General features: G+C 44.0%; 2 protein-coding genes across 2 annotated transcripts; one reads left to right on the forward strand and one right to left on the reverse strand.

The window, feature by feature from the left end:
* Positions 1-6,737: 6,737 nt before the first annotated feature.
* Positions 6,738-16,719, forward strand: LOC117404436 (beta-enolase). Its single transcript, XM_059014569.1, has 12 exons — positions 6,738-6,853; positions 9,928-10,017; positions 10,846-10,941; positions 11,158-11,216; positions 11,668-11,737; positions 12,077-12,210; positions 12,348-12,570; positions 14,218-14,415; positions 15,008-15,209; positions 15,543-15,651; positions 15,752-15,810; positions 16,449-16,719. Exons 2-12 carry the CDS (start codon positions 9,933-9,935, stop codon positions 16,516-16,518), a joined length of 1,305 nt encoding a protein of 434 aa, XP_058870552.1. The 5' UTR covers positions 6,738-6,853; positions 9,928-9,932; the 3' UTR covers positions 16,519-16,719.
* Positions 16,720-17,784: 1,065 nt separating this feature from the next.
* LOC131721195 (sperm-associated antigen 7 homolog) lies at positions 17,785-25,633 on the reverse strand. Its single transcript, XM_059014570.1, has 7 exons — positions 25,526-25,633; positions 24,193-24,260; positions 23,498-23,586; positions 22,860-22,944; positions 22,286-22,375; positions 21,597-21,756; positions 17,785-20,560 (listed from the first exon to the last, which is right to left on the reverse strand). Exons 1-7 carry the CDS (start codon positions 25,608-25,610, stop codon positions 20,442-20,444), a joined length of 696 nt encoding a protein of 231 aa, XP_058870553.1. The 5' UTR covers positions 25,611-25,633; the 3' UTR covers positions 17,785-20,441.
* Between the last annotated feature and the right edge of the window lie 816 nt (positions 25,634-26,449).

The following is a 26,449-nucleotide window of genomic DNA, read 5'->3' on the forward strand; positions in this document are numbered from 1 at the left end:
GAAGCGAATGACTCAAAGATAGCGCAGAAGGAATTCTACTAAGCGAAACAGAACCCTACAGCTGTTTCTGTGGTCTGCTGTGCTGAATTTGCTCTGCAGTTCAGAATGCAAACGTTCCATGTGTAAACTTTAACCCATTAAGTGCTGTTGCCCTGCTTTGTAATCTTTAGGAGCATTTTTAACTGGCCAGCGTTGACCTGTTGTTTTAATTCTCTCTAGCGATATTGTTATGATAACTGACTCTGACTTTGTGAGCAAAAGTCAAGTCTAAATGCTTGTGTTCGCTCTGCAGATCCAGCCCTTCAGATCCCTCGCTCTAAAATAAACTGAAGCCTAAAAAAAATGAAGTGTGTTTTTTTTCCTCTCCACAGTGATGATAAAGCGCCTCCGTTTTCTATGCGCTGAGCTTCATAGCTGGTGTGAAATTTCACTGCTCCTGATGTACAGGAACATATAAAGCTTTGCAATGCTTCCCTATGCTTTACCACACCTCTCTGTGCTTTACAATGCTTCCCTATGCTTTACCAGACCTCTCTGTACTTTACAATGCTTCCCTATGCTATACCATACCTCTCTGTGCTTTACAATGCTTCCCTATGCTTTACCACACCTCTCTGTGCTTTACAATGCTTCCCTATGCTTTACCAGACCTCTCTGTGCTTTACAATGCTTCCCTATGCTTTACTACACCTCTCTGTTCTTTACAATGCTTCCCTATGCTTTACCAGACCTCTCTGTGCTTTACAATGCTTCCCTATGCTTTACCAGACCTCTCTGTGCTTTACAATGCTTCCCTATGCTTTACCAGACCTCTCTGTGCTTTACAATGCTTCCCTATGCTTTACCACACCTCTCTGTGCTTTACAATGCTTCCCTATGCTTTACCAGACCTCTCTGTGCTTTACAATGCTTCCCTATGCTTTACTACACCTCTCTGTTCTTTACAATGCTTCCCTATGCTTTACCAGACCTCTCTGTGCTTTACAATGCTTCCCTATGCTTTACCAGACCACTCTGTGCTTTACAATGCTTCCCTATGCTTTACCAGACCTCTCTGTGCTTTACAATGCTTCCCTATGCTTTACCAGACCTCTCTGTGCTTTACAATGCTTCCCTATGCTTTACCACACCTCTCTGTGCTTTACAATGCTTCCCTATGCTTTACCAGACCTCTCTGTGCTTTACAATGCTTCCCTATGCTTTACTACACCTCTCTGTTCTTTACAATGCTTCCCTATGCTTTACCAGACCTCTCTGTGCTTTACAATGCTTCCCTATGCTTTACCAGACCACTCTGTGCTTTACAATGCTTCCCTATGCTTTACCAGACCTCTCTGTGCTTTACAATGCTTCCCTATGCTTTACCAGACCTCTCTGTGCTTTACAATGCTTCCCTATGCTTTACCAGACCTCTCTGTGCTTTACAATGCTTCCCTATGCTTTACCAGACCTCTCTGTGCTTTACAATGCTTCCCTATGCTTTACCACACCTCTCTGTGCTTTACAATGCTTCCCTATGCTTTACCAGACCTCTCTGTGCTTTACAATGCTTCCCTATGCTTTACTACACCTCTCTGTTCTTTACAATGCTTCCCTATGCTTTACCAGACCTCTCTGTGCTTTACAATGCTTCCCTATGCTTTACCAGACCACTCTGTGCTTTACAATGCTTCCCTATGCTTTACCAGACCTCTCTGTGCTTTACAATGCTTCCCTATGCTTTACCAGACCTCTCTGTGCTTTACAATGCTTCCCTATGCTTTACCAGACCTCTCTGTGCTTTACAATGCTTCCCTATGCTTGCCCATGCTTTCACTGTGCTTGGTTACACTTTGCTGTGCTTTTACTATGGGAAACGAAGCTGATAAACGGCTGCACACACACAGTTAAAGCTGTCGCTGTTGTATTTCGACAGACACTCCTAGGCTTGTTGTGTTTTTGGTGCATCCTGGGTATTTTCTTGTTTTCCTGTTCAAACTCGCATCTTCCTGCTCGATCGCAGCGTGTTCTCTGCCTCAGTCTCAGACCGCGCTGCCTACCTGTCCTCGATTCTCTCCGCAAGGGCGTGTCTTTCTCTCGCTTGTTTTTGTAACATTTCTTTTCCTGTCTCTACTCTGCAGCAGAAGTAACGTGTGGCACGTTTTTGTCGCTGTGAATTCTTGTATACAGTTACATGGGGTAACAAAATAAAATGTAATGTTTGAATCGAGCAAGCTCCGAGACTGAGATTCTACAGACAGCTATGGACGCGAGTTTAACTTCCCCTTAAAGGGGGGGGGGGGGGGGGGGGGGGGGAGGAATTTCCAGGTGTTTTTACACAATCAATCAGATGCTAGTTCAAACAGCAGGGACAGGCACAGATTGGAGCCTGCAGTAACATGCAATCAATCCATCACTATCTCTGCTAGTGACCCCCCCCCCCCCCGTACTGCAACTTACAGATCTGGACCAAAACGTTTGCACCCTCCCCCCCCCCTATAGAGTGAACTAATTCTGCTTCATAAAGTCGGATGCAACCTGCTGGATAATGTTACGTTAACATATTGAATCACACACCGCTTTGTAGTTTGCTCCGTTTACTTAACAAAAATTGAAAAAATAAAAAAGTGATATTTTTTCATACTGTTATAGCTTCCGGTAGTTTTGTTTTTTTTGCAACATCATTTTGTAGTTTCTTTGATTGCATGATGTAAAATATCTAAAAACACCGCGGTATGCTGGTGGTTTTAATTTTGGGTGCTGAATGTTAATGACGGCCGTTTTATAGAAATGCAATAGTTGTCTTCGCTGCTGTATTATTTTTTTTTGTCCCACGCGAGGTTCTGCAACAAGAGGAAGCTTGCATAAAAAAGTCGAGGGAGGGGGGCAGGGGCGGGGGGGGGGATACATTACTGCGCTTGTTTGCAACACGATAAAAATAGTCTAAAAAACGGTTTCGTCTTTAAAGGTGCCAGCTCCCTGACAGACATTGCTAGCTAACACTGTATAACTGTTGAAATGTCTCCTGTTCAATTAATTGTGGGAAGACGATTCCTTTGAAGGGGGTGCAGTGGTGCCATTGCTACAGCTAATAGGAGGCTAGACCATTGATTTGAACCCTTAGTTAGCTCTCCTTTAAAGGGGGACGTGTTATAATATCGCTATTCTTAATAAGAGTTAAGCAAACTCATTTTAAACTGCAGTTGGAGCTCTTTTGCCCTTTTATAGATTCTCGCTTCAATGCTTTATGGATTGGATCCCAGTATCGGTGTGCATTTCTGCACAGTTCGGAGTTTGATTTCTCATTCCAGAACGCCAAGGGGCGATGGCGTCACACGCAGGACAAGCGGACAAAGGTAGATCATTAATATGTAAAAAGGTGTGTGTTGTGTGTGTCAGGTTTACTGTTTATTCTGTGTCCTACACTAGCTTACTACGCCATTTTGCCTCAGCAGTATCTTTGAGATCAATCACAGGGGATGGAAATAAGACTCCCGTTGCGCAGCGGTTTGATCCATTCCTGGTTTTACTAGGAGTTTAATGAGACACACCTGAGCTTGTTGCCTAGACACACTGTGGGCTGATCAAGCTGGAACCTGGAATGGGTGAAACTGCTATGCAACAGGAGTCTTATTTCCACGCCCGAAGCATCTTACTGGCTGCAAAGCATGTCAATCATTAGGGGAAACAGCTGGTTGGTTAGTGACAGGAAAGATGACCCTGAAGGGGCGGGGATAATTTCACTCTCTGTGTGAAAGGACCTTGAAAGTGCCATAGGGGTTACAAAATGTTACAAACAAAAATCCAAACATGTGCTTCTTTCAAAACTACACAGTTGGGATCTATTTAGAGAATGGAGTTGCATGGTGGGGAGAATGGGATCGTTTAGCTACGACCAGCACTCCTAAACCAGTACGACCATCTGGAAACCAGTAAACCCAAGTTCTAGCACTTCTTCAAACCTGCCCTGTTCAGACGAGGAAGCAGCTGTTTGCTTTGGAGCTGAGGGGACAACGGAAACCACGAGAAAGCTGCAATCTCCAGACAGACTTACTGAGGCAAATCTAACATCTGCTTGTGTAGCTGACTGGAAGCCAGGGCGTGGGTTTAGTGCATATCACACCCTGTAAGCATTTGCGTTTGCTGTGAATTTTATTAAAAGCACAGCACGGAGTACTAATGCACAGAGAAATAATGAACCAACCCCTTCTCTAAGCAGGGTACAGCGCGGGGGTGCAGGGTACAGCGCAGGGGAGCAGGGAACAGCGCAGGGGAGCAGGGAACAGCACAGGGGAGCAGGATACAGCACAGAGGAGCAGGGTACAGTGCAGGGGAGCAGGGTACAGCACAGGGGAGCAGGGTACAGCTCAGGGGAGCAGGGTACAGCACAGGGGAGCAGGGTACAGCACAGGGGAGCAGGGTGCAGCACAGGGGAGCAGGGTGCAGCTCAGGGGAGCAGGGTACAGCTCAGGGGAGCAGGGTGCAGCACAGGGGAGCAGGGTACAGCACAGGGGAGCAGGGTGCAGCACAGGGGAGCAGGGTACAGCTCAGGGGAGCAGGGTACAGCACAGGGGAGCAGGGTGCAGCACAGGGGAGCAGGGTACAGCTCAGGGGAGCAGGGTACAGCACAGGGGAGCAGGGTGCAGCACAGGGGAGCAGGGTACAGCTCAGGGGAGCAGGGTACAGCACAGGGGAGCAGGGTGCAGTGCAAGAGAGCAGGGTACAGCTCAGGGGAGCAGGGTACAGCACAGGGGAGCTGGGGTAAAGCATAGGGGAGCAGGTTCTGTTTGCAAAGTTTCTTAGCTCTTAAAAAGTGTTTTTACAGCAGCTGAGGTGTGAATGTGTTACACTGTCCAGTAGCTTACCAGAAGCGGCCGTGTGATTACAAACGGACGAACAGAAACACTGGTCTTAAAAAAAAAACAGTAATTCAAAAAAAAAAAGTGACAGCATTGCGGGCAGGAAGTGTCTAAAACGGATGCAGAGACCAGAGCGAGGTGAAGCCTGAACGAGATGGAAAAACATCTCAAGAGTGCGAAAAAAAACCCACCACAGACAGAACTGCACTACGCCGTATATAGGGGTATTTTGGTAAAAGCACAGTGTAGTATTTAGCAGATGCTTTTATCCAAAGCTTACAGAGGCTAGGGGGGTGAACTACGCTTCATCAACAACTGCTGCTGCTGCTGCTGCAGAGTCACTTCTCAAAGTGTAGTAAAACACAGAGAAGAGAATGAACCAGCCCCTTCTCAAAGTGTAGTAAAACACAGAGAAGAGAATGAACCAGCCCCCTTCTCAAAGTGTAGTAAACCACAGAGAAGAGAATGAACCAGCCCCTTCTCAAAGTGTAGTAAAACACAGAGAAGAGAATGAACCAGCCCCCTTCTCAAAGTGTAGTGAAACACAGAGAGGAGACTGAACCAGCCCCCTTCTCAAAGTGTAGTGAAACACAGAGAGGAGACTGAACCAGCCCCTTCTCAAAGTGTAGTAAAGCACAGAGAGGAGAATGAACCAGCCCCTTCTCAAAGTGTAGTAAAACACAGAGAGGAGACTGAACCAGCCCCCTTCTCAAAGTGTAGTAAAGCATAACAAAGCTAATCATAGGGAAGCATGACACATCTTGCTTATCAAGTATGATGAACACGTCAGTGACCCCTGCCTTTAAAACTGTGTGTTAAGTGCCCGGTCTCAGCTGAGCTAAACTGCATCTGAATTTGTCAGAGCGTTTCTAGTAAATTCTCAGACATCAAAACCACACATGCGCCTGGAAAAGAAAGGCAATGGCGCCCCCTGCAGGACCATATGGGAAGTGCAACAGAAAGAAAAAACTAAATTACAGATTAGTTTACCAAAGAGGTCAAGATAAAGCAAGCTAGGCGTACTTACATCACAAAGCAGCAACGCCAGCAGGATACTGGCTCTATTTTAATGATCTAAGCCGTGGCAGACCTTAACACCGCCACCCTAAATGCGTTATAACCCTCAATTTCTGCAGATATAATTCTCTCTATATTTATTGTATGCCATGCAAAATGTGTAAAACTGTTTAAAACGCCCCGGTTTGTGTTATTTTGTATTCACATTTTTTTTTTTTATAAGTACACAACTGTAGCACGTGCCCTCAGCAAAATCACAGCACAGTCACTTATTGTGTACTAGTTTTTAAATATATATAAAAAATAACCGGGGCCTTATTTTTAGATTTTTAAAAGGGCAAAGTTTGCCGTTGGAGTCGCGTCGTTATAAATGAAATGTGTTGGACCGGCTGCCCTTTTCAAAGCGTTTTTTCACTGAGTCGTGTCCCTCGTGTAGCGTTACACAAGCTGCGATGAACGGTGACCTTTACTGTACTGGACAACGGCCAGGGAGCGTCAACATTTTACATAGCTTTTATATGTCCAGTGAAAATAAAACAACGACCCTGTGGTCTTAGTAGTAAGCGTTGATGGCCTGTTAGTTAAAGCTGAAGGACCGGGAGGGAAGCAGTGTGTGGCCTAGTGGTTAGAGCTGAGGAACTGGGGAGTTAGTGAGTGGGAGGGAGGGATGCAGTGTGGCTTAGTGATTGGAGAAGAGGGACCGGGAGGGAGGGAGGGAGAAGCAGCGTGGCCTTTCATTCTAAATCTAATCACACATAGTGCATTTGATACAACCAGCCTGAAACATGATTTCATATGATAATTATTATATGCATTGCCATTAAATAATTCGGTGTTACTTTTGAAGTAGAACTAGTTTATTATAGACGGTCCCTAAAGTCGTTCCAAACGGGACAGCGTCGGTCAGGGAGCGCCTATAAATAGAGGAGGGGGGGCTCGAGAGCGGGCACTTGTCAGCGACCAGCGGACGGACGAGTACACGCGCGCACCGCACTCAGGTAAAATGACGGTTGGGATTTTCCTCTCAATTTTTTTTAAATCTTAACAATTATTAAAAAGCCTTGTTTCGGTTTAAGTGGTACATTTTAATAACATGTATCGGTTTTTAATGATAATTTGAGGCGTAACTGTCATATTTGTGACCCGTATTTATGTATTTATCCTTGATAGACTGAATTAGTGACACAACCTTTTTACTGTTTTTTTTAAATTTATTTATTCATTTATTTTTATCTGGCTATTTTTATTTTTTGGTTTTTGGTTTGTTTTTGGCAGGACAAAAGAGTTCACACAAACTGTCTTACAATTTCTTAAAAAAATAAATAAATAAAAAAAAAAAAATCGTGAAACTAAGCCTGGTTAATCACTGTAATTCTCGCAATTGGGTATTTGTTTAATTGATAAATGTGTTTTATTGTAAAATATTAACAGCACAAAACTGTGAAACCGTTCAATTCAGGTATAAGACTGCTCTGAAATGTTTTTACAAGAAAAAACAGGAAAATAACTACCGTACAAGTGCTAGTCAAAGTCCATTGCTGACTAACGCAAATATAGCCTTGTGTTCTCCAAGAGCCCCATTGCTTGCAATTATCATTGAAGCAAAAATAACCATTTATGATTTTCACTGTGATTTTGTAATAATTATTAAATTCTCTCATATCCCAAGTAACGGCATTGTATGAGTAACTAAGGACTCGTATCGGTTAATAAATAGCACGATTAGTACTAGACTCACTCGAGCGATGTCAAGTTGCATGTTTTAAATTCAAAATCCGTTATATTCTAAACTAAATTTACCGGTTGGAACAAGGTAAGATCGCTTTGGCAACGGCGCAGTTTTCTTTCGTATGCCATCCCATAATTAAACTGACATCTTAATTGGTAAACTCGGCGATTGGTTTAATATGGCGAGCGCCTGTTGAGCTTCATTTTAATATTTACTGGTCCAGTTAACGAAACGAGAACTTAATGTTTAAAAAATAGTTTAAAACGGCCTTCATTTGTGAGTGGGGAAGTGCCTTGCTGTGATAACGTTGTCTCTCTGTCTCTCTCTCCTGCTGTACTACAGTATCAGCTGTCTAGGAAAGGGGTGGATGGTTATAAAAAGCTCCACCACTAGAGCCCACATACTTTTAATGCTGTACTGTAATAGAGTATGAGGTCTGAATACTGCTTTGACCTCTGCCTGAAGTTCAGTTGGCTTTTCATTAAAGGTCACTGAAGTGCTGGGCTGTAAAGAGATTCATGCAAGCATCGTGTGTTGCAGGGTGGGACGCTGCATACCTTTTTACAGCTGAAGGCCAGTCTTCGGTAAACGATCCCCCCCCCCACCCCTCAATTTGTTTAAGGTCATGCAATTTGAGGATATGGTATTGATTCACGTTCTTGATGCCGAATCACTGGTGGTGGGGAATTTTAGGATTATTTAAAATAGATATTTAACATTATGCAATCAAAGAAACTACAAAAACGATTTTGCAAAAGTCTGCTGGAAGCCATAATAGTAATACAGTATTGTTGGATTTTGAAATTATGCACTTTTCAATTTGTCAGTTTTAAGTATATGGGGGAAAACTACAAAGCACTAATTCAATATGTTAACATAACATTCAGCAGGTGTGTTTTGACTATGAAGCAAAATTAGTTCCTATAGGGTGATGCAAAACTTCTGTCCAGAGCTGTATAGTTCAGCAGTCCAGCACTTTAGTCTAACCAAGTCTTAAATTTATTATTATTATTATTATTATTATTATTAATTTATTTTCTTAGCAGACGCCCTTATCCAAGGCGACTTACAGCCTAAAAGCCCAATTAAATGGTTATATATCTGTTTTAAACAAAGCAGCCCTGATTGTAGCACATTGACGGTAGAGAAAGGCTTGGTTTGAGAGATAGGGACTGCAAGCCACTCCTGGCTTTGAATGCCGACCCAAATATAGAACCGCTTCTCTCAGGGAGAGCTGGAAATACCGGGGTGGGTGAGATCAGGTGGGATCGGAGTCACAGGCTCTGTGTGCTTCCTGGTACAGTAGGGGCGCCGCTATTGCTTCCTTTTCATAAGGTATTGTGATGGAGGTTATGTTGTGACACTCTGTTAAGCATCACGTAGCTACAGAGCGGTGAGGGGATGGGTTGCCAAGCCACATTGCTGGTGCTGAATCGCTGCCATCCTTCCAAGACCTGATCAGGTTTAAGGATCAATCGGCTGCTGGAAGCGGATGCGTTGATTTGAAACTTATGTAAAGATCGTGGGGGGGCGGGGGGGATTATTGCATTACTTGGCAGCTGTTGATCTGATTCATTTGTAATGTAATTGGGGGGAGGGAGGGGGGCAGTATCAATAGCTCCCCTTTCTCTACTCTCTAACTTTTAACTTATTGCCCTGCCCTTAATTTGTGGTTTTATGTATTGCACCAGAATTACAAACTCTTTAATCCTGGAAGACTAGTGCTTCAGTGCACAAAATATGTATTTGAAAATACCACCCATACACTGTCTTGCACATCATACAGTAGCCTTTCAGGGTGAAGCAGTGACCTGACTTCAACAGGGTATAAATTGACAGCATGTGAAGGCTGCAGGAAGGGGCAGAGATCTGAAGTGTGTGCGGAGACAAATGTCCCTGCAAAGGATTTTATCTCATCCACTGGAGCTCAAAATAGGCTTGCTGTTCAGGTTGAAGAATCTGCCTCCTTATCCTTGATTGGTAGGTTTGCCCTGCTGCATTCCTATTGGCTTAACCCTGACAGCTATGCTCCTTCTCTAAACTCTTGTACATTGTCATCTGACCATTGTACGGTGTTCTGTAGAGGACAAAAAAGGTGCAAAATGATGTGTATGATTGCTGTGGGTGTTTTGAAACGTGTTTGCAGAGGCATACAAACCAGAGCAGGTGATATGATCATGCACCACTGTTCAGAGCTGAGCATGGACTCTGCATTGCATACAGTACTGGATTCAACACCGGCAATATTGCCCTTGCGAGGATTTTTATAAAAATGTAAATAAGCTAGTTTACACTTGATGATGTAATATTGAATCCTCTTTCTCTCTCTCTCTCTGTCTCCAGGCAGCATGTCCATCACTAAGATCCACGCCCGTGAGATCCTCGATTCCCGAGGGAACCCCACTGTGGAGGTGGACCTGTTCACAGCAAAGGGTGAGCGCTGGAGAAGCCCTGACCTTCCTGCACCCCTGCCTCTCTCCTTTCCAGCTCCCCTTGTTTCTCCACTTTAAACCCCTTCATCTTATTTCTCTATTCCACTATAGATTAACTCCAAACACCAACATTAGGGATGCTGTGTGTGATTTATTTATAGATCGAGATATATTATACAAAATTGTCTAGTTTCCTATTAACTATTCCATTACAATTGGCAGACTTGTACTGTTTTAACAATACTATTAATACAGTTGTAAATTAGAACTTCTGTGCCCTGGAAACATTTGAGCTTTAAACTGAACACAAGCACTTTATTTGGGTGTGTTTTGAGAGGCTATGCGTTGTGTGTGACTTCAAACAAATGTGTTGGAAGTGAAGTGGGCATGGACTTGGGACTGAGGGGAGGAGGCACTTGGTCACACACAGAGCAGTGAGGGGGTGGGACAGGCTACCTAGTCCTGTTCATGCAGAGTCAGTGATGGGACGGGCTACCTAGTCCTGTTCATGCAGAGTCAGTGAGGGGGTGGGACAGGCTACCTAGTCCTGTTCATGCAGAGTCAGTGAGGGGGTGGGACGGGCTACCTAGTCCTGTTCATGCAGAGTCAGTGAGGGGGTGGGATGGGCTACCTAGTCCTGTTCATGCAGAGTCAGTGAGGGGGTGGGACGGGCTACCTAGTCCTGTTCATGCAGAGTCAGTGAGGGGGTGGGACGGGCTACCTAGTCCTGTTCATGCAGAGTCAGTGAGGGGGTGGGACGGGCTACCTAGTCCTGTTCATGCAGAGTCATTGGGATCCTTTCCTCTCGTTTTGTAATCTTTCTCTCCAGGTCTCTTCAGGGCTGCTGTTCCCAGCGGAGCCTCCACTGGTATCTACGAGGCTCTGGAACTCCGTGATGGAGACAAGGCCAGGTACCTGGGCAAAGGTGAGCCGGGACCGCTCTGCTCGGGGCTTCAATCGCACGTGGCTGTGTTTCTGCATTACAAATATATGACTGCAGTAAATGAAACGCCCACTCCACAGATCGGGAGTGCGCCATCTTGAGACTCTTCAGCAGTAGTGATTTTAAACACGTCTCGCAACCCAGAATGAAATCCAATACTGTGGCAGCGACACTCAAACTCTCTTATTGTGGTTGCAGGGGTCATGAAGGCAGTGGACCACATTAATAAGACCATTGTTCCAGCTCTCCTGGAGAAGGTAACACATTCAGCAGCTGAGCTCTTCAGCTTATTTTATTATTTTTGTGTGTTATTTATATATATATAATATTAATTTGTCAAATGAAAGTGCCAACCCTTCTATATAGGAATTGTTTTCTAAAGTCAATGGTCTAATTTTCATAACTATAAATCAGCTTTTATATTGTCTTTTTAAATGATCAACTAAATGAACAGATTGTGTGTGGGGTTTTTTTTTTGGGGTTCCTGTGGTCAGAGACCCTGATTTTAGCACTACCTTTATGGTAACGTTGGAAGTCCAAGATTAGTTTTTTATCCAGGGTCTTTTTGAAGCATTCCTCCCTCTGAGTATTGACCTGGGAGGCATATGGAGTCCTGTGTGTTCAAACTATTTAGGTGTTATGTTGTGTTCATGGTGCTGTGACTGGGGGGATGAATGCTACTGACTAATTCTTTAATTCCCTTAACAGAAACTGAGTGTGGTTGAGCAGGAGAAGATTGACAAATTCATGCTGGAATTGGACGGGACAGAAAACAAGTGTAAGTGACATTGCTGAGGCAGTGCGGCTGTGACTGCTGCAGCGAGCCCTAGTGTGTGTGTAGGGGGGACTGGTTTTGCTTTCAACATGTTTCATAAATGAGTTCAATATAATGTATCAGCAAGTTTTGGCAGTGTCTGCTTCAGAGAGGTTCAGGACTTGGCATACAGGTAATGTTGATATGATTTGAGTCCATCTCTTCTGCAGTTTTTTTCAGAGCTATTATCCCGCCCTTGTTACCCAGGGAACAATAGGTAGTCTAACTTGGTTTGTGAAGTAATGCGTCCTTTTGTTTTTAAATGCGTTTTTTAAATTATTATTATTTTTATTTTTATTTTAGCAAAGTTTGGTGCCAATGCTATTCTAGGTGTGTCCCTGGCAGTCTGCAAGGCTGGTGCTGCAGAAAAAGGTGTCCCCTTGTACCGTCACATTGCTGACCTGGCAGGAAACCCAGAACTCATCCTTCCAGTTCCTGTGAGTACTGCACTGACAATTTAATTAAAGCCTGTAGCTCTAATAATGTGACCACAGTTCCATCTGATTTAAGAATTTCTGTGTAGTGGACTGTTTTTGTCCTGAACTACAGCTCTGGATGTCTCCGTCTCTGACAGGCGTTCAACGTGATCAACGGCGGCTCCCATGCGGGGAACAAGCTGGCCATGCAGGAGTTCATGATCCTGCCCGTGGGAGCGAGCAGCTTCAAGGAGGCGATGCGCATCGGAGCCGAGGTCTACCACAACCTGAAGAACGTCATCAAGGCCAAGTACGGCAAGGACGCCACCAACGTGGGGGACGAGGGCGGCTTCGCACCCAACATCCTGGAGAACAACGAGGGTACGCGTGCCAGCGCGCCGGGGTTACTTTGGGTCGGCACATTCGCGTTTCATTCTCCGTGGTTTTATTTCAGGGGCTTGCTGGGTAATCTGTTGCTTTGCCTTGTAGAGTGTTTGACTGAAAGCTGTTTATTTTATACAGTAGTTTCTAAACCGCAGAGCTGACCCCACTCAAGTGAATAGCAGTGCGTCCCGTAGGATCAACCGTTTCCTTTGCTGTGGTGTGTGTGTGGTTGTTTTTTTTTTCTGACCGCATGGCGTCCGCTGCTAGTCGGAAGCGAAGAATAAATTGTAAGTTCTTGCATTTAGTAGCAAAGCCCCTGCAACTTGTTTGCAGAGTCTGGTCTGACAGATTAGATTGGCTTTTTTAAAATGAATAGTCAGTGTGTAAAATGATCTTATTGTAAAGATACCCTCGTGTAGTTTTGGGTGAGAGCTGCTTATAAATAAATGTCAAATCAGAGACACTGTTCTATATAAAGTCTTTTACATAAATGCTGCAGTTAAAGTGCTCTAAACAGAGGCTTATCTGCAACTGTAAGAACACTCTGCTGATCTTCAGAAATTATTATTATTATTATTATTTATTTCTTAGCAGACACCCTTATCCAGGGCGACTTACAATCGCAAGCAAATACAAATACATTCAAGTGTTACAATATAAGTCATACAATAAGAACAAGAAATACAATAATTCTCAAGTGTGACAAACCACAATTCAATAATACAGCAGATAATAGTGAAAGTTACATCAGGATATGATTAAGTAGTGATAGTTACATCAGGATATGATTAAGTACAAAATACTACAGATTAAACACTTGGGAGATTACAATATTCTGAGGTACAGGATTAAATGCAGTAAAATAGGGGGCAGATAAGAGCAAAATAAAGCATATTTAAATGAAGGGTGATAGTGTCCCAGGATACAACAGAGGAGTTCTACAGGTGCTGTTTGAAGAGGTGAGTCTTAAGGAGGCGCCGGAATGTGGTCAGGGACTGGGCAGTCCTGACATCTGTAGAAAGGTCTCTCCCAGTCTCCAGTGTCCTGTAATGCCCCTATCTTTAGCCATGACCTTTCGTAGTGTCTCTGTGTGAAGGTCACGGTGTCTGGAGTCTGGGATTCCTGAGAGCTCCTGGCAGCGTGACGGTCTGAGGACTGGCACAATCGCTGTACAAACTCTCACTTTATTTGCAAGCCAGCCAATGTCTCCTGGGCAAACCGTGAGACTGCCGCCTCTCTAGATTGATCCTAAGCATTGGCCAAAAGTTTAGCATCACCTAGAATTTTACAATTTGAGAATTTATATAGATAGTTATTAACATCTTGTAATCAAAGAAACTACTAAATGATATTGCAAAAGTCTATCGGAAGCCATAATAGTAGTACAGTATATCCTGTTACATTTCACAATGTCAGTTTTTAGTGCAAGGGAAAACGACAAAGCCATATGTAATTCAATATGATACTGTTTCAGCTTTTATAAAGCAATGAGTTGCTCTCTAGGGTGATGCAAAACTGTTGGCCCTATCTGTACACTTCTTTATTGTAGGGGTTAAAGGTACTGGCAGAGACCCTTATTTTACTTGACTTGGCTCCTTTATAGTTTTGCCTTGGCTGTCTGATAATCCCCTCCTCCCTCTGCAGCGCTGGAGCTGCTGAAGTCTGCCATCGAGAAGGCTGGCTACCCTGACAAGATCGTGATTGGCATGGACGTGGCCGCCTCCGAGTTCCACCGCAGTGGGAAGTACGACCTGGACTTCAAGTCCCCCGACGACCCCAAGCGCCACATCACCGGAGACCAGCTGGGAGATCTGTACAAGACCTTCATCAAGAACTACCCCGGTGAGCAGGGGACCGCATGGCTGCTGTAGTGGACTCTGACAGCCACCTGAACAACGCAGATTTAATAACGTGATGCAGCCACCTGAAATTTCTTGGTCAGATTTGAAATGATGTCACCATAATTGTTTTACTCCAAGTGTTCCTAATTTTAAATTGGCTTTTTGCATGCTTTTGTTTGCCATACAAAGAGTGCAAGAGAGAATACACTCTGAACTTGATTTTGGAGGCAGCCTCTGAACACTTGCTGAATAAACATCAAACTTAACGTACTGTATCTGTTCTTATAGAAAGAACCTGTTGTGTTTTTAAATGTATAGATGCTTTGTCATTTGAGTTTCTGAATGCGAGGATATTCATTCTCATAGTGGCTGCCATGGGGATGTGACTTGCAATGAATATTTAACTTCTATAGTACTTTTGCAAGATGTTGGAGCGCCTACTTGTGGATGTCAAGTTATCGGCAACCTGTGATTTTTGGGAGGGGGTGGGGGTTGGGATGCGATGCAATGCAGACTATATTGGACAGACTTGTCTCTGTACCCTCACAGGAGAGATGATTGATTTTAGATATAATTTTTTTCTCTCTCTCCAGTGGTCTCCATCGAGGACCCCTTTGACCAGGATGACTGGGGGAACTGGACGAAGTTCACTGGCTCCGTGGGGATCCAGGTGGTCGGGGACGACCTCACGGTCACCAACCCCAAGAGGATCCAGCAGGCTGTGGAGAAGAAAGCCTGCAACTGTCTGCTGCTCAAAGTGAACCAGATCGGCTCTGTGATGGAGTCCATTCAGGCGTGAGTGCAGCGCTAATCCATAACTAATCAGTGCTGTAACCAGATCAGAGTAATCCAGAACGACTCAATACTGTAAACCGCTGCCTGCTGCTTCATTAACACTTCTATACCAGTAATCTCTACTGCATGCTGCTCACTCTAAATCTACTGGAGGAGTCATCTCTCTGTGCACCAATGTTACACGCCTGCCAAACTAAACCACAGCTGAATTTCTATTTAGCAGCACATGGGTAATCCAAGATACCTGAATGTGATGCAATCGAGGGTGATGTTTACCTCCGTGCTGTAGAAAAAGCTCACCTGTTTGTAACCCGTGGTTCTTGTGTCCCTCAGTTGTAAGCTGGCTCAGTCCAATGGCTGGGGTGTGATGGTCAGCCATCGCTCTGGAGAGACCGAGGACACTTTCATTGCTGACCTCGTCGTGGGACTCTGCACTGGACAGGTGAGGGGACGGGCTTGGTGTGGTTTTTATTATTTTTTCTTTCCCTTTGCTCCCTTTGGTGTCCAATGGCTGCTTTTTACATGTGTCCTTCTCTCCACAGATCAAGACTGGCGCCCCCTGCAGGTCTGAGCGTCTGGCCAAATACAACCAGCTCCTGAGGTGAGCATGCAGTGCTGTGGAAATGAGGCTTTCAGTCAGGAAGCATTTTGACAATGGAGCACTGTCAGTAATGTTATAGATGTGGGTTATCTGTGAATTGAGTATTTTGTATATAAAAAAAATATATATATTTGTCAGTCTTTTTATATAGTGCCTTTCATAGTGGACCACCATTACAAAGCACTTTACAAGATAGTAAGGATCAATGCAAATACATTAAATACAGTGAAATTCAGCCTGGCACAGTCCATTAAATACAAACAGTACAAAACAATGCATAATACATTAAATACAGGCATAATACAATTAAATACAAGGCTAGGATGTGAATTCTAGACATTGTGGATGCGTGTATCATACGAATATAGCAATTTAGACAGCAGCTAATAACAGATTATCAGGCTTAGAGCATTGAAAGCAAGAGAGAACAAGCAGGTCTTGAGTTGATTTGAAGCGAGCGACTGTGGGAGCTGCACACACTGAAGCTGGGAGAGACTTCCAGAGAGATGAAGCCATGGGAGCTTTTCAAACAATTGTCTCTAAGTTCCCATGGTCACATGATGTCAATGTTTCTGAAGAGGATTAATGTGTTTTTTTTCTGCCAAGTTAACCCCCCATGCTGCTTTTCTCTCCCACAGGATTGAAGAGGAGTTGGGGGACAAGGCCAAATTTGCCGGAAAGAATTTCCGCAACCCCAAAGCCCACTAAAAAACAAAAAAACAAAACAAAACTCAAACCACTCTGCACCTCACCGCACCGAAGCAGCTGGCAGCTCCACCTCCCGGCCGTGCACTACCTGCTTTCAAGATGAATTTTGTGAACCTGCGTTCTTTTAAGATGCAAGAACTGTGCAATGTGTGAGTCTGATATCCACTATGCACCAGACAATAAAACTGTTCAGCACTGTGACTCTGTAATTTATTATTTTCACTAAATAACATCAGTCGGTTAATCTGTAAGCAATAAACTAATTATCAATCACTGATTGCATGGAGAAGCTGTGCTACCATCAAGTGATTCAAATGAAAGGGGTCAATTAAAACTAAATTAACAGAACAAAAATCCATCCCATTTGTAGTCTTCTATACAAGCTTCCTTTGCCATTATCATCTCCTAATACTGTGACACCCTTACAAGACTTAAAATTTTTTCTAAAGAAACTCAAAACTAAACTGCAAACTTCATTTGCGTTTTGTAAAATGGGTGATTGGTAGCCATTAGAAGTGCCTTGACACTGGGGCAAGAATCTGCAGCTACTTTTGTAGGTATAATTTTTTTATACCTACACTGCGATATTGTAAGTGTAATTACTGTTCATAGATTCCAGTGGTGATGTGACTTCTATTGGCCTATGCCACCTGGTGGATATTTGCTGCTACTACACCTATGGAAAGGTAAACAGTGATCAACTTGACATCTGTTTCAAGCACTTAATACATAAAAAATCAATATATCAAACGTTTGTAGTTTGCATATAGCAATATTGGTCTGCATACTTCTGACGTGTTTTTCAATTACATCTGTTCTCGAGTGTTTCAGTTACAGATGTTGAAGTGAGAGAACAGGTCAAGCAAACTGGTCGGGTCCGTGTTTCCTTGGCATCTTCACACCGCTGTGTCATTATTATTAATTGGGAACTTAGCAGATGCTTTTCTCCAAAGTGACTTACAGAGGGTCTAGGGGTTGAACTATGCATCACACCTGCTGCTGCAGAGTCACAATAGGCCCTCAGTTTTACGTCTCATCTGAGCAACACAGGAAAGCAACTCAACTGTACACCAAATTGTTATTTAATTTTAAAGAACAAAACAATTGCTGTTTAGAAATGTAGTCGCTGTGAGCTGGAGGCCACCTTCTTGCTAATTAAGATGCATAGCAATGCATGCGAGTCCGGTGTTTTGATTGGCTGAAAGAGACATCATGACTTATAAATAATACCTGTAAAAAAAAAAATCACAAGTCCGCGTTCTCCCATCACAATGTATAAGATCGAACTTTATTATTACAGCAATCCAACACCCAGTTAACATCTTTACAGATTCATCATAATAATAATAATAATAATAATAGGCTAAAACTCAAAAGTGTCAAGTTCCTATAATTTTCAGCACAGCTATTAAATAATAAAACACACACACAGATAACACAGCAGCATGGTGAGTGTAGGGAGAAAAACCAAAAATAGGTATTTTGAACATTTTACCCCAAATCCTTTTTTTCCCTCCCAAAAGAAACTCAAAATTAGATACACCCGTACATGTAAATCAGTAAAGGGACAAAACTGTCTCACTGTCCCACTGTGTGGTCGTTATCCAGGACAGTGTGTCACAATTTCCCACGTTAGTTACCGATCACTAAAAGAACATGACTAGAACTTAACCAAGAAATCGAGAGCAAGCACACAACAGCAGCTTTATAATATCGAACCATAAAACAAGCACATTAGAGGGCACAGTGCGTCATAACAGTATAATTTCACCGAGGGGCGCTGTTGAAAAAACAAACGCAAAGTCAGAATCGCCACCGGATTCCCTAAAATGGGGATTACAGCTTTAAACCCCTTCTGTCATTGCCTATTAATTATTTTTACTTTTTAAAAACATACACGGTTTACCTTTTACCCCTTGAATCTTTCGAAAGTCATAGCGTCGTGTCGCACAAACGCTGCGATCAACGTAAACGGTAGAGCTTTTCATACAAGCTGTAAAGTCTAGGCTGTTCCTACACCAAAGCTAAGTAGAATTATGAACTTGGGACATATCGCCAATGCTTAGCGCTCAGACAAGATTATTCATCTGCATGTTTCAGGGTTTAAGAGCTCGTCAATTACTTCCCTTCTAGTGAGCGTTTTATATTAGAAACTGCAGACAGAGCAAGTCAAGGCTTCAGGATATATATATATATTACACATATACACAGATATATATATATGAAAGTGTTCTGTTACACTTTTAAACGACCAGATACTTTGAATAACGGTCTCGTGAGCTGTGCTGTGTAGGAATTTATTTCTAAAACGTCTTAAAACGTGCCCTTCCTGTCTCTCTCTCTCTCTATTTGTCACGCATGCCCCAGCTGACTTAATAAAAAATAAAACTCTTCCTTCCTTCCCCTCTCTTTCCTTCCTTCTCTCTGAAACGGTTTTATTTTTCTGTCGGGTACGACAGCGATGGTACTAAACGCGGGGTCTGTGATGAATCTGGGATATGGCCTCTACCCCACACCGTCATGCAAATGAGCCTCATTGACACTGAGAACGCGTTCCTGTGATGAGATCGCATGCGTGGTACTGAAAAATTCAAATATTTCTAAGAAAGTCGAGAGAGGCCGAGCTGACCCCAAGTGGGTTAAAACAAGCTTGTTTCTCACACAGCGTGCTGGATTACAGAATATACAGTTAAATATGAAATGGAACACAATTTAACAGCAAGATCAGAATTCTTAAAAGATTTATTTTCCCTCCCAGTCGATCGACACGAAGTACTACTGGACCACATTCCCAAAGATTTAAGAAGAAAGTAATTAACTTAAAATAATGGGGGCTCCCGAGTGGCGCATCCAGTAAAAGCACTCGCTAGAGTGCAGGATGCGCTCTATAGCCTGGACGTTGCCAGTTCGAGTCCAGGCTATTCCACAGCCGACCGTGGACGGGAGCTCCCAGGGGGCGGCGCTCCATTGGCCGAGCGTTGTCCGGGGGGAGGGAGGGCTAGGTCGGCCAGGGTGTCCTCGGCTAACCGCGCACCAGTGACCCCTGTAGTGTGGCCGGGCGCCTGCGGGCTTGCCTGTAAGCTGCCCAGAGCTGCGTTGTCCTCCGACGCTGTAGCTCTGAGGCGGCTGCACGGTGAGTCTGCAGAGTGTAAAGAAGCGGGCGGCTGACGGCACACGCTTCGGAGGACAGCGTGTGTTCATCTTCGCCCCTCCCGAGTCAGCGCAGGGGTGGTAGCGGTGAGCTGAGACTAAAAATAATTGGGCATTTCAAATTGGGGAGAAAATAATAAAAACTAATTGGCAACGACAATTTAAAAAAAAAAAAAAAAAAAATTAATAAGAATAATAATAAGAAGAATAATAATAATAATAATAAAGTTGGTTCGTTCTAAACTTACTTAAAACAGTTTCATGCACATAAAAATATGACCATTAAAAAAAAAAAAAAAAAAAAAATTGTAATTACCCAGAAACATTTGTTAACATGATCCCCATTTCTCAAAAAAGAAATCTTTTTTTTTTTTAATAATTAAAAGTTTAATTTAAAATTGTATTTAAAACTATGAAAGCAAACAAAAAAAGTTAAAACATTTCTCCCCCAAGATAACGAGGTACACATTCAGCCGAGCCAACCTGCTTCTAAACTATCTACAGCAGCGTCAGTCACCCTGGTTGCTTCTTTCCTGTCTGTAAAAACTCAGCAAGGTTTGTATTTTAATGACCTAAAAAGAGACTCGAATCAGAGCGAACGTCCTCCCGGTGTGAAGAGAGTCCACGGTGTGTGATCGCGGTCGATTTAAAACCCTTTTAAAATAAAATAAAATAAAATAAAATAAAAATAAGAATCTTTGTATCTCTTTCTGTGTTAGTGTGAAACAGCAGCAGCGGAAGGGGAGGGGGCACTGGCCCCCCCTGCCCCCCTCTCAGGGGGAGCTGCTCGAACCCGCGCATTCGCCCTCGCTCCTCTTCTGCTTCTTCTTGGCTCGGATGGCGTTCATGGCCTCCTCGATGGAGCGCGTGTCCCGCTTGTTCGCCACGGGCACTGCAGGAGAGAATGAGGGCCGTTAGTCTCGGTTTCAAAGAAACTACAAATGATATTGAAAAAAAGAGTCTACCGGAAGCCATAATAGTAGTACAGTAGTATTTCATGTTAGATTTCGAAATGTCACATTTTTCAATTTGTCATATATGGGGAAAACTACAAAGCGTTGTGGGATTCAATATGTTAACATTATTCAGCAGGTTTCATTTGACTTTATGAAGCAAAATTAGTTCATTCTATATAGAGGGTGATGCAAAACTTTTGGCCAGAGCTGTATGTAAAGCAGCCGCCTCACAGACGGTGTGCGTGTGTGTGTGCGGTGCAGTGTGTGGTGCTCTGTGTGTGTGTGCGGTATGTGTGTGTGTGTGTGGTGCAGTGTGTGTTGTGCGGTGTGTGTGTGCGCGCGCGTGTGATGCAGTGTGTGCGTGGTGCAGTGTGTGTGCGTGGTGCAGTGTGTGTGGTGCAGTGTGTAGTGCCGTGTGCGCGCGGTGCAGTGTGTGTGGTGCAGTGTGTATGTGGTGCAGTGTGTGTGCGTGGTGCAGTGTGTAGTGCAGTGTGTGTGTGGTGCAGTGTGTGTGCGTGGTGCAGTGTGTAGTGCAGTGGTGTGTGGTGCAGTGGTGTGTGGTGCAGTGTGTGTGGTGCAGTGTGTGTGGTGCAGTGTGTGTGCGTGGTGCAGTGTGTAGTGCAGTGGTGTGTGGTGCAGTGTGTGCGTGGTGCAGTGGTGTGTGGTGCAGTGTGTGCGTGGTGCAGTGTGTAGTGCAGTGGTGTGTGGTGCAGTGTGTGCGTGGTGCAGTGTGTGTGCGTGGTGCAGTGTGTGGTGCAGTGTGTGCGTGGTGCAGTGTGTGTGTGTGGGGTGCAGTGCGTGGTGCAGTGTGTGTGCGCGTGGTGCAGTGTGTGGTGCAGTGTGTAGTGCAGTGGTGTGTGGTGCAGTGTGTGTGTGTGGTGCAGCGTGTGTGCGTGGTGCAGTGTGTGTGCGTGGTGCAGTGTGTAGTGCAGTGTGTGTGCGTGGTGCAGTGTGGTGCGCTCAGGGCCTCACCGCAGCCGTACGCCTTGTTTGCCTCCAGCGTGTGCGCCGCCTCCTTGGCTGCCGAGACCCCGATCAGGTGGCTGTACTTGTCCCGGTAGTTGCTGCTCGGACACGCCTCCTCCTTCGGGCCTGTCCGAGCCTCCCTCTCCAGCTCAAACTGAGCCTGCTGCTGCGCGGGGAGGAGCGGGTTAACAGAAAAGGAAATAAGACTCCTGTTCCACATCGATGTCACACATTCCGGGTTTTGCTATCAGCTTGATCAACCAGCACAGTGTAGAGGTAACAAGCTCAGGTGCGTCTGATTAAACTCACAGCAAAACCAGGAACGGATCAAACTGCTGTGCAACGGGAGTCTTATTTCCATCCCTGGGCAAGATTTGAAACGCTTAACAATTAGCCACCGCTTAACGGGCAACCTACAAATCAGTGAAAAAGTGAACTTGATTTACTATTTATTAAAATCATAGGGATGGAAATAAGACTCCAGTTGCACAGCAGGTTCCCTCCATTCCAGGTTTTACTACGAGCTTGATTCGGACATTAAAAATATATATATATATAAATCTGTTTCTTTAGAGCCTTCACCTTAACATAAAAATCTATCTTGCAAAGAATCTTTTTTTTTTGCCTTTACCGCCCCCCCCCCCCGCCGATACCCCTTTTAAGAGTTAAGAGTTAAAAGGGCCACCCCATCATACCTTGAGCTTGCGCTTCTCCTCTGCGATCTGTGGGTCCCACGCTTCGCCCCTCCTGTACGCCTCCAGCTCCTCGTCCGATGGGGCAAACTCCTGCAGGGATGGGGGAGAGGAGAGCGGGTTAAAGAAAGGGGCTCGATACCAGAAGGTTCAAATCCTGGCTCAGCCACTGACTCCCTGTGTGTGTGTGACCCTGAGCAAGTCACTGAACCTCCTTGTGCTCCGTCTTTCAGGCGAGACGTAGTTGTAAGTGACTCTGCAGCTAATGCATAGTTCACACACCCTGGTCTCTTATTAAGGGAAGCTTATTAAAAATGTGTTTTTCTACAGGATGTTCAAGGTAGAGAAGATTCAGAAAAAAAATATATACTGAAAACACATCTAGTTCTACAACGCTGTTTTAGAAGTAACATGCGAGTTTTGTTACACGACCTCTGTGCAGTTCTTCAAATAGCTGCTGTCCGTGGCTTTTACACCAGGTCTAACAGCTGTGTAGTAAAAAGCCATGAGACCGCAGTATGAGATACAGCCACAGCTTTCAAGCTGCAAAAAAACAGACAGAAAAAAAAAAACTTGCCTTTTTGAAAATCATCACGTATCGACTCTCCTCCTCCTCCCCGAACGAAAACGAGGTCAGCCCTGCGACCTCCGCCACATCGTGACTGAAAACACAAAACACACACAATTCCTGTTCCTATCATCCCATTGCTTTCCGATGGAGGCCAGCCGTCCCAGTGTTGCTCAATAACAGAAGACAAAAATCAATCCAGCATGCCACTGGCTTCCCTGTACGCCACTGCTGTTGTGTGCGTGCGTGTGTGCGTGCGTGTGCGTGTGTGCGTGTGTGTGTGTGTTTCTCTTTGCATGAATCAGCCACCGATCCACTGTAACAAGAGCCAACTTTAACACTGCAAAATAAGAGAGTTTGCCGACCGTGTCCCAACGCGGATCCCGGGCAGTCAACCCATTAACGAGGTACCTCACCAGACTGCAGCTGACTTCGTCCAATCGTACGCAAGCTTAAATATAAAAGGCACCGCTCAGGTGCACAGCGCCACCTACAGCTGTGGCCAAAGGTTTTTGCGTCATCACCCTCTGGAACGAACTAACAGCGCTTCACTAAGTGGAATGAAAGCTGCTGAATAATGTAACGTTAACGTATTGAAATCGCACACCGCTTTTGTAAACCGACACATTGAAAAAGGATGTGCTCACATGATGCTTCTCTCAATCTTGCCCATGGGAGGGTACGTCTTCTTCTGTATTTTGCTGTCCTGGATGATTTCAGACACCTCCTTCTCCATCTAAAAAAGGAAACCCAGCGTTAGCAGCTGAAAAAAAAACCAAAAAACACAGCAATCCTGCTCTAACGTGGCAGCAGTGTGGAGTAGTGGTTAGGGCTCTGGACTCTTGACCGCAGGGTCGTGGGTTCAATCCCAGGTGGGGGACACTGCTGTTGTACCCTTGAGCAAGGTACTTTACCTAGATTGCTCCAGTAAAAACCCAACTGTATAAATGGGGAATTGTATGTAAAAATAATGTGTAAAAAATAATATAATTGTATGTAAAAAATAATGTGATTGTATGTAAAAATAATGTGATATCTTGTAACAATTGTAAGTCGCCCTGGATAAGGGCGTCTGCTAAGAAATTAATAATAATAAGGCAGACCACTAGATGGCGCTGGTTCTTAACATCTATGTGCTTCTATAACGCCAGGCTGGCTAAACTGGTCCAGCTGCTTGGGGCTTTAAACGACAAGCCGAGGAGTTTTAAAAAGATTCCAAAAGCTGAGAAATGTTATCCAATCACAGCAGACCCTCAGTTGAAGCCCCGCCCCTTGGTCCTTTCCTCGACCGTAGTATCTGACGTAATTACAAAAGGTATCCCCTCTTTCACAGTAGATGTACCCTTTTTCTGAAGTCGGCTTTCTTTTTCTTTTCATCCTCTTGCATTTTCTTCATGCGGACAGCTTGCTCTAGATTAACGAGAAAGAAGTATATATAAATATATATATATATATATATATATATATATATATATATATATATATATATATATATATATATATAATTAGAATCACTAGAACGTCTTTTTGGGGGGTTCCTATTACCAGTACTGCCAGTAAGAAGCGTCTGGCGGCAGTTTAACCCCATCGGGGCTGAAGAAAGAGGCATACTTGAGACTGTATTCAGTGTACGGACTGTTAAGTATAGGGAAAGTGAACGGGTTCTCTTTATGTTAATAGTTTGTTTTTGTGGAATCATCCGCCTCCGTGGCCGTAATACTGCGGATAGACAGGAACACATTTTTTAAAAAAAAGTTTCAAAAGGCTGTTCTGAGGAGTAAAATACAGTCTGATATTCCTGAAACGGTTCTAGACGGCTGTGTGCTGGACCTATCGCGTTGTGGGTGTGTTTTTTTTTTTTAATGGGGGGGTACACGGCGGTCACCCCCTCTCCCACGCGTGCTCTCTTACAAGCCAATACAAACCACGTGTTTATTCGCACTTTATCGTAGTTGAGAAAGTTTACAAACGAGAGGAGGCGCCATTCAGCCCATCTTGCTCGTTTGGTTGTTAGTAGCTTATTGATCCCAGAATCTCATCAAGCAGCTTCTTGAAGGATCCCAGGGTGTCGGCTTCAACAACATTACAGTTAATGAAAAGTACCGGTCGTTTTGGAGGGTTTTATATTAAGCTTCGATAAAGAAACACAACCATAAAAAAACAACAGTGGCAGTGTTTTATGTGTAAACTTATGTGTATCTTTGTCCAGTTTAATTTTTTTTCATGTTAAAAAAACGGCAAAAACTACCTGTATTACGTAAATTTTGATTAACACTTCATATAACATTTCAGTGGTTTCGCTTTAAATATTCAAACACAGCGCAATTACAATGTTGAGTAAACTCATTAATATTAAAAAATAAATTAACATACTGGTAACAAACAGCCAATCAACTTTCAAGCCTGAGGCTAAAATATTAATATTCATGACCCCCAGCTGACTGGCAGCGGTTTTGGCCAACCAACGCCACGGACACGTTCGTAACCCGACCAATAGAAATACAAGGTGGGCGGGTGCTGCTGCGGAGTTTTGCGTCCCGTCGGTGAAGAGAGCGAGCGGCTGTTAGGTTTGGCGCTCAAAAACATAACCTTTAAATGTCGTTTTAGAGCCGAAAACGTCGCCGTAAGGAAAGTAAACGCGTATGTAAAGGCGTGCGGCGCGATTCGGTTCGTACCTCGGGCTTTTCGCCGGCTCTCCTGGTTCCCGACGCTCGGAGGTTTCTCCATCGAGCTCAGAATTGAACCCAAGAGGTCCGCCATCTTTGACAAACTGAAGCGCTGCGGAAACCCCGCGCCTTAAAGGGGTGGTAGAGACCCTGAAGCGCATGCGCGCTGGGGGCTCTTAAAGGGATTATACCCTTTTAGGTCGGCGTGTCTCGTTACATTTAAAATGCTTGTGGGTGTTTGTGTGTGTGTGATTATAAATGAACCTTCCCCAGATATCATTACATTTAGTATCAGCCTGCTTTAGAGCAACGTCCCTTTTGCAGTGAAGCGGCGTTTATGGTCATTTTTACCTGAAAAGAACATATATTCACTGAGATTGTATAGCTGAGAGTCACAATCAGAACTCCATACAGACTAGCACGATGCAGGCTTTTCAGGGCGCCCCCCCCCCCCAATGCATCCTGGTAAGCGTAGTCCTGCTGTGAAAGAGACCCGAGATATTTAACGAAAGGGTCGTTTTAGCTTTAATAAGGTCGTTTTTTAAAAAATCGATTTCCCTACTTTGCAGACATCAGTTGTAGGACAAATTCTCATCTTATAATAACAGACCCTCGCTTTTTTAATATATATATATATATATATATAGTATTTATCTTGCTCTTATTGTATTACTTGTATTGTAACACTTGAAATGTATTTGCTTACGATTGTAAGTCGCCCTGGATAAGGGCGTCTGCTAAGAAATAAATAATAATAATAATATATATATATAAATATATATCTCCTGATTTTGGGGTTAAACCCGGCAAATGGATTAAAAAAAAAATAGTTCAAATCTAATTATTAAGCTCTCTGGTCCCTTCATTAGTGTGGCGTGGCTGTGATCAGACCCCCATAGTAACACATGGAGATGTATAATATTACCAAGGAAT

The sequence above is a fragment of the Acipenser ruthenus genome, chromosome 48, assembly GCF_902713425.1.
Source record: "Acipenser ruthenus chromosome 48, fAciRut3.2 maternal haplotype, whole genome shotgun sequence".
NCBI classification, from domain to species: Eukaryota; Metazoa; Chordata; class Actinopteri; order Acipenseriformes; family Acipenseridae; genus Acipenser; species Acipenser ruthenus.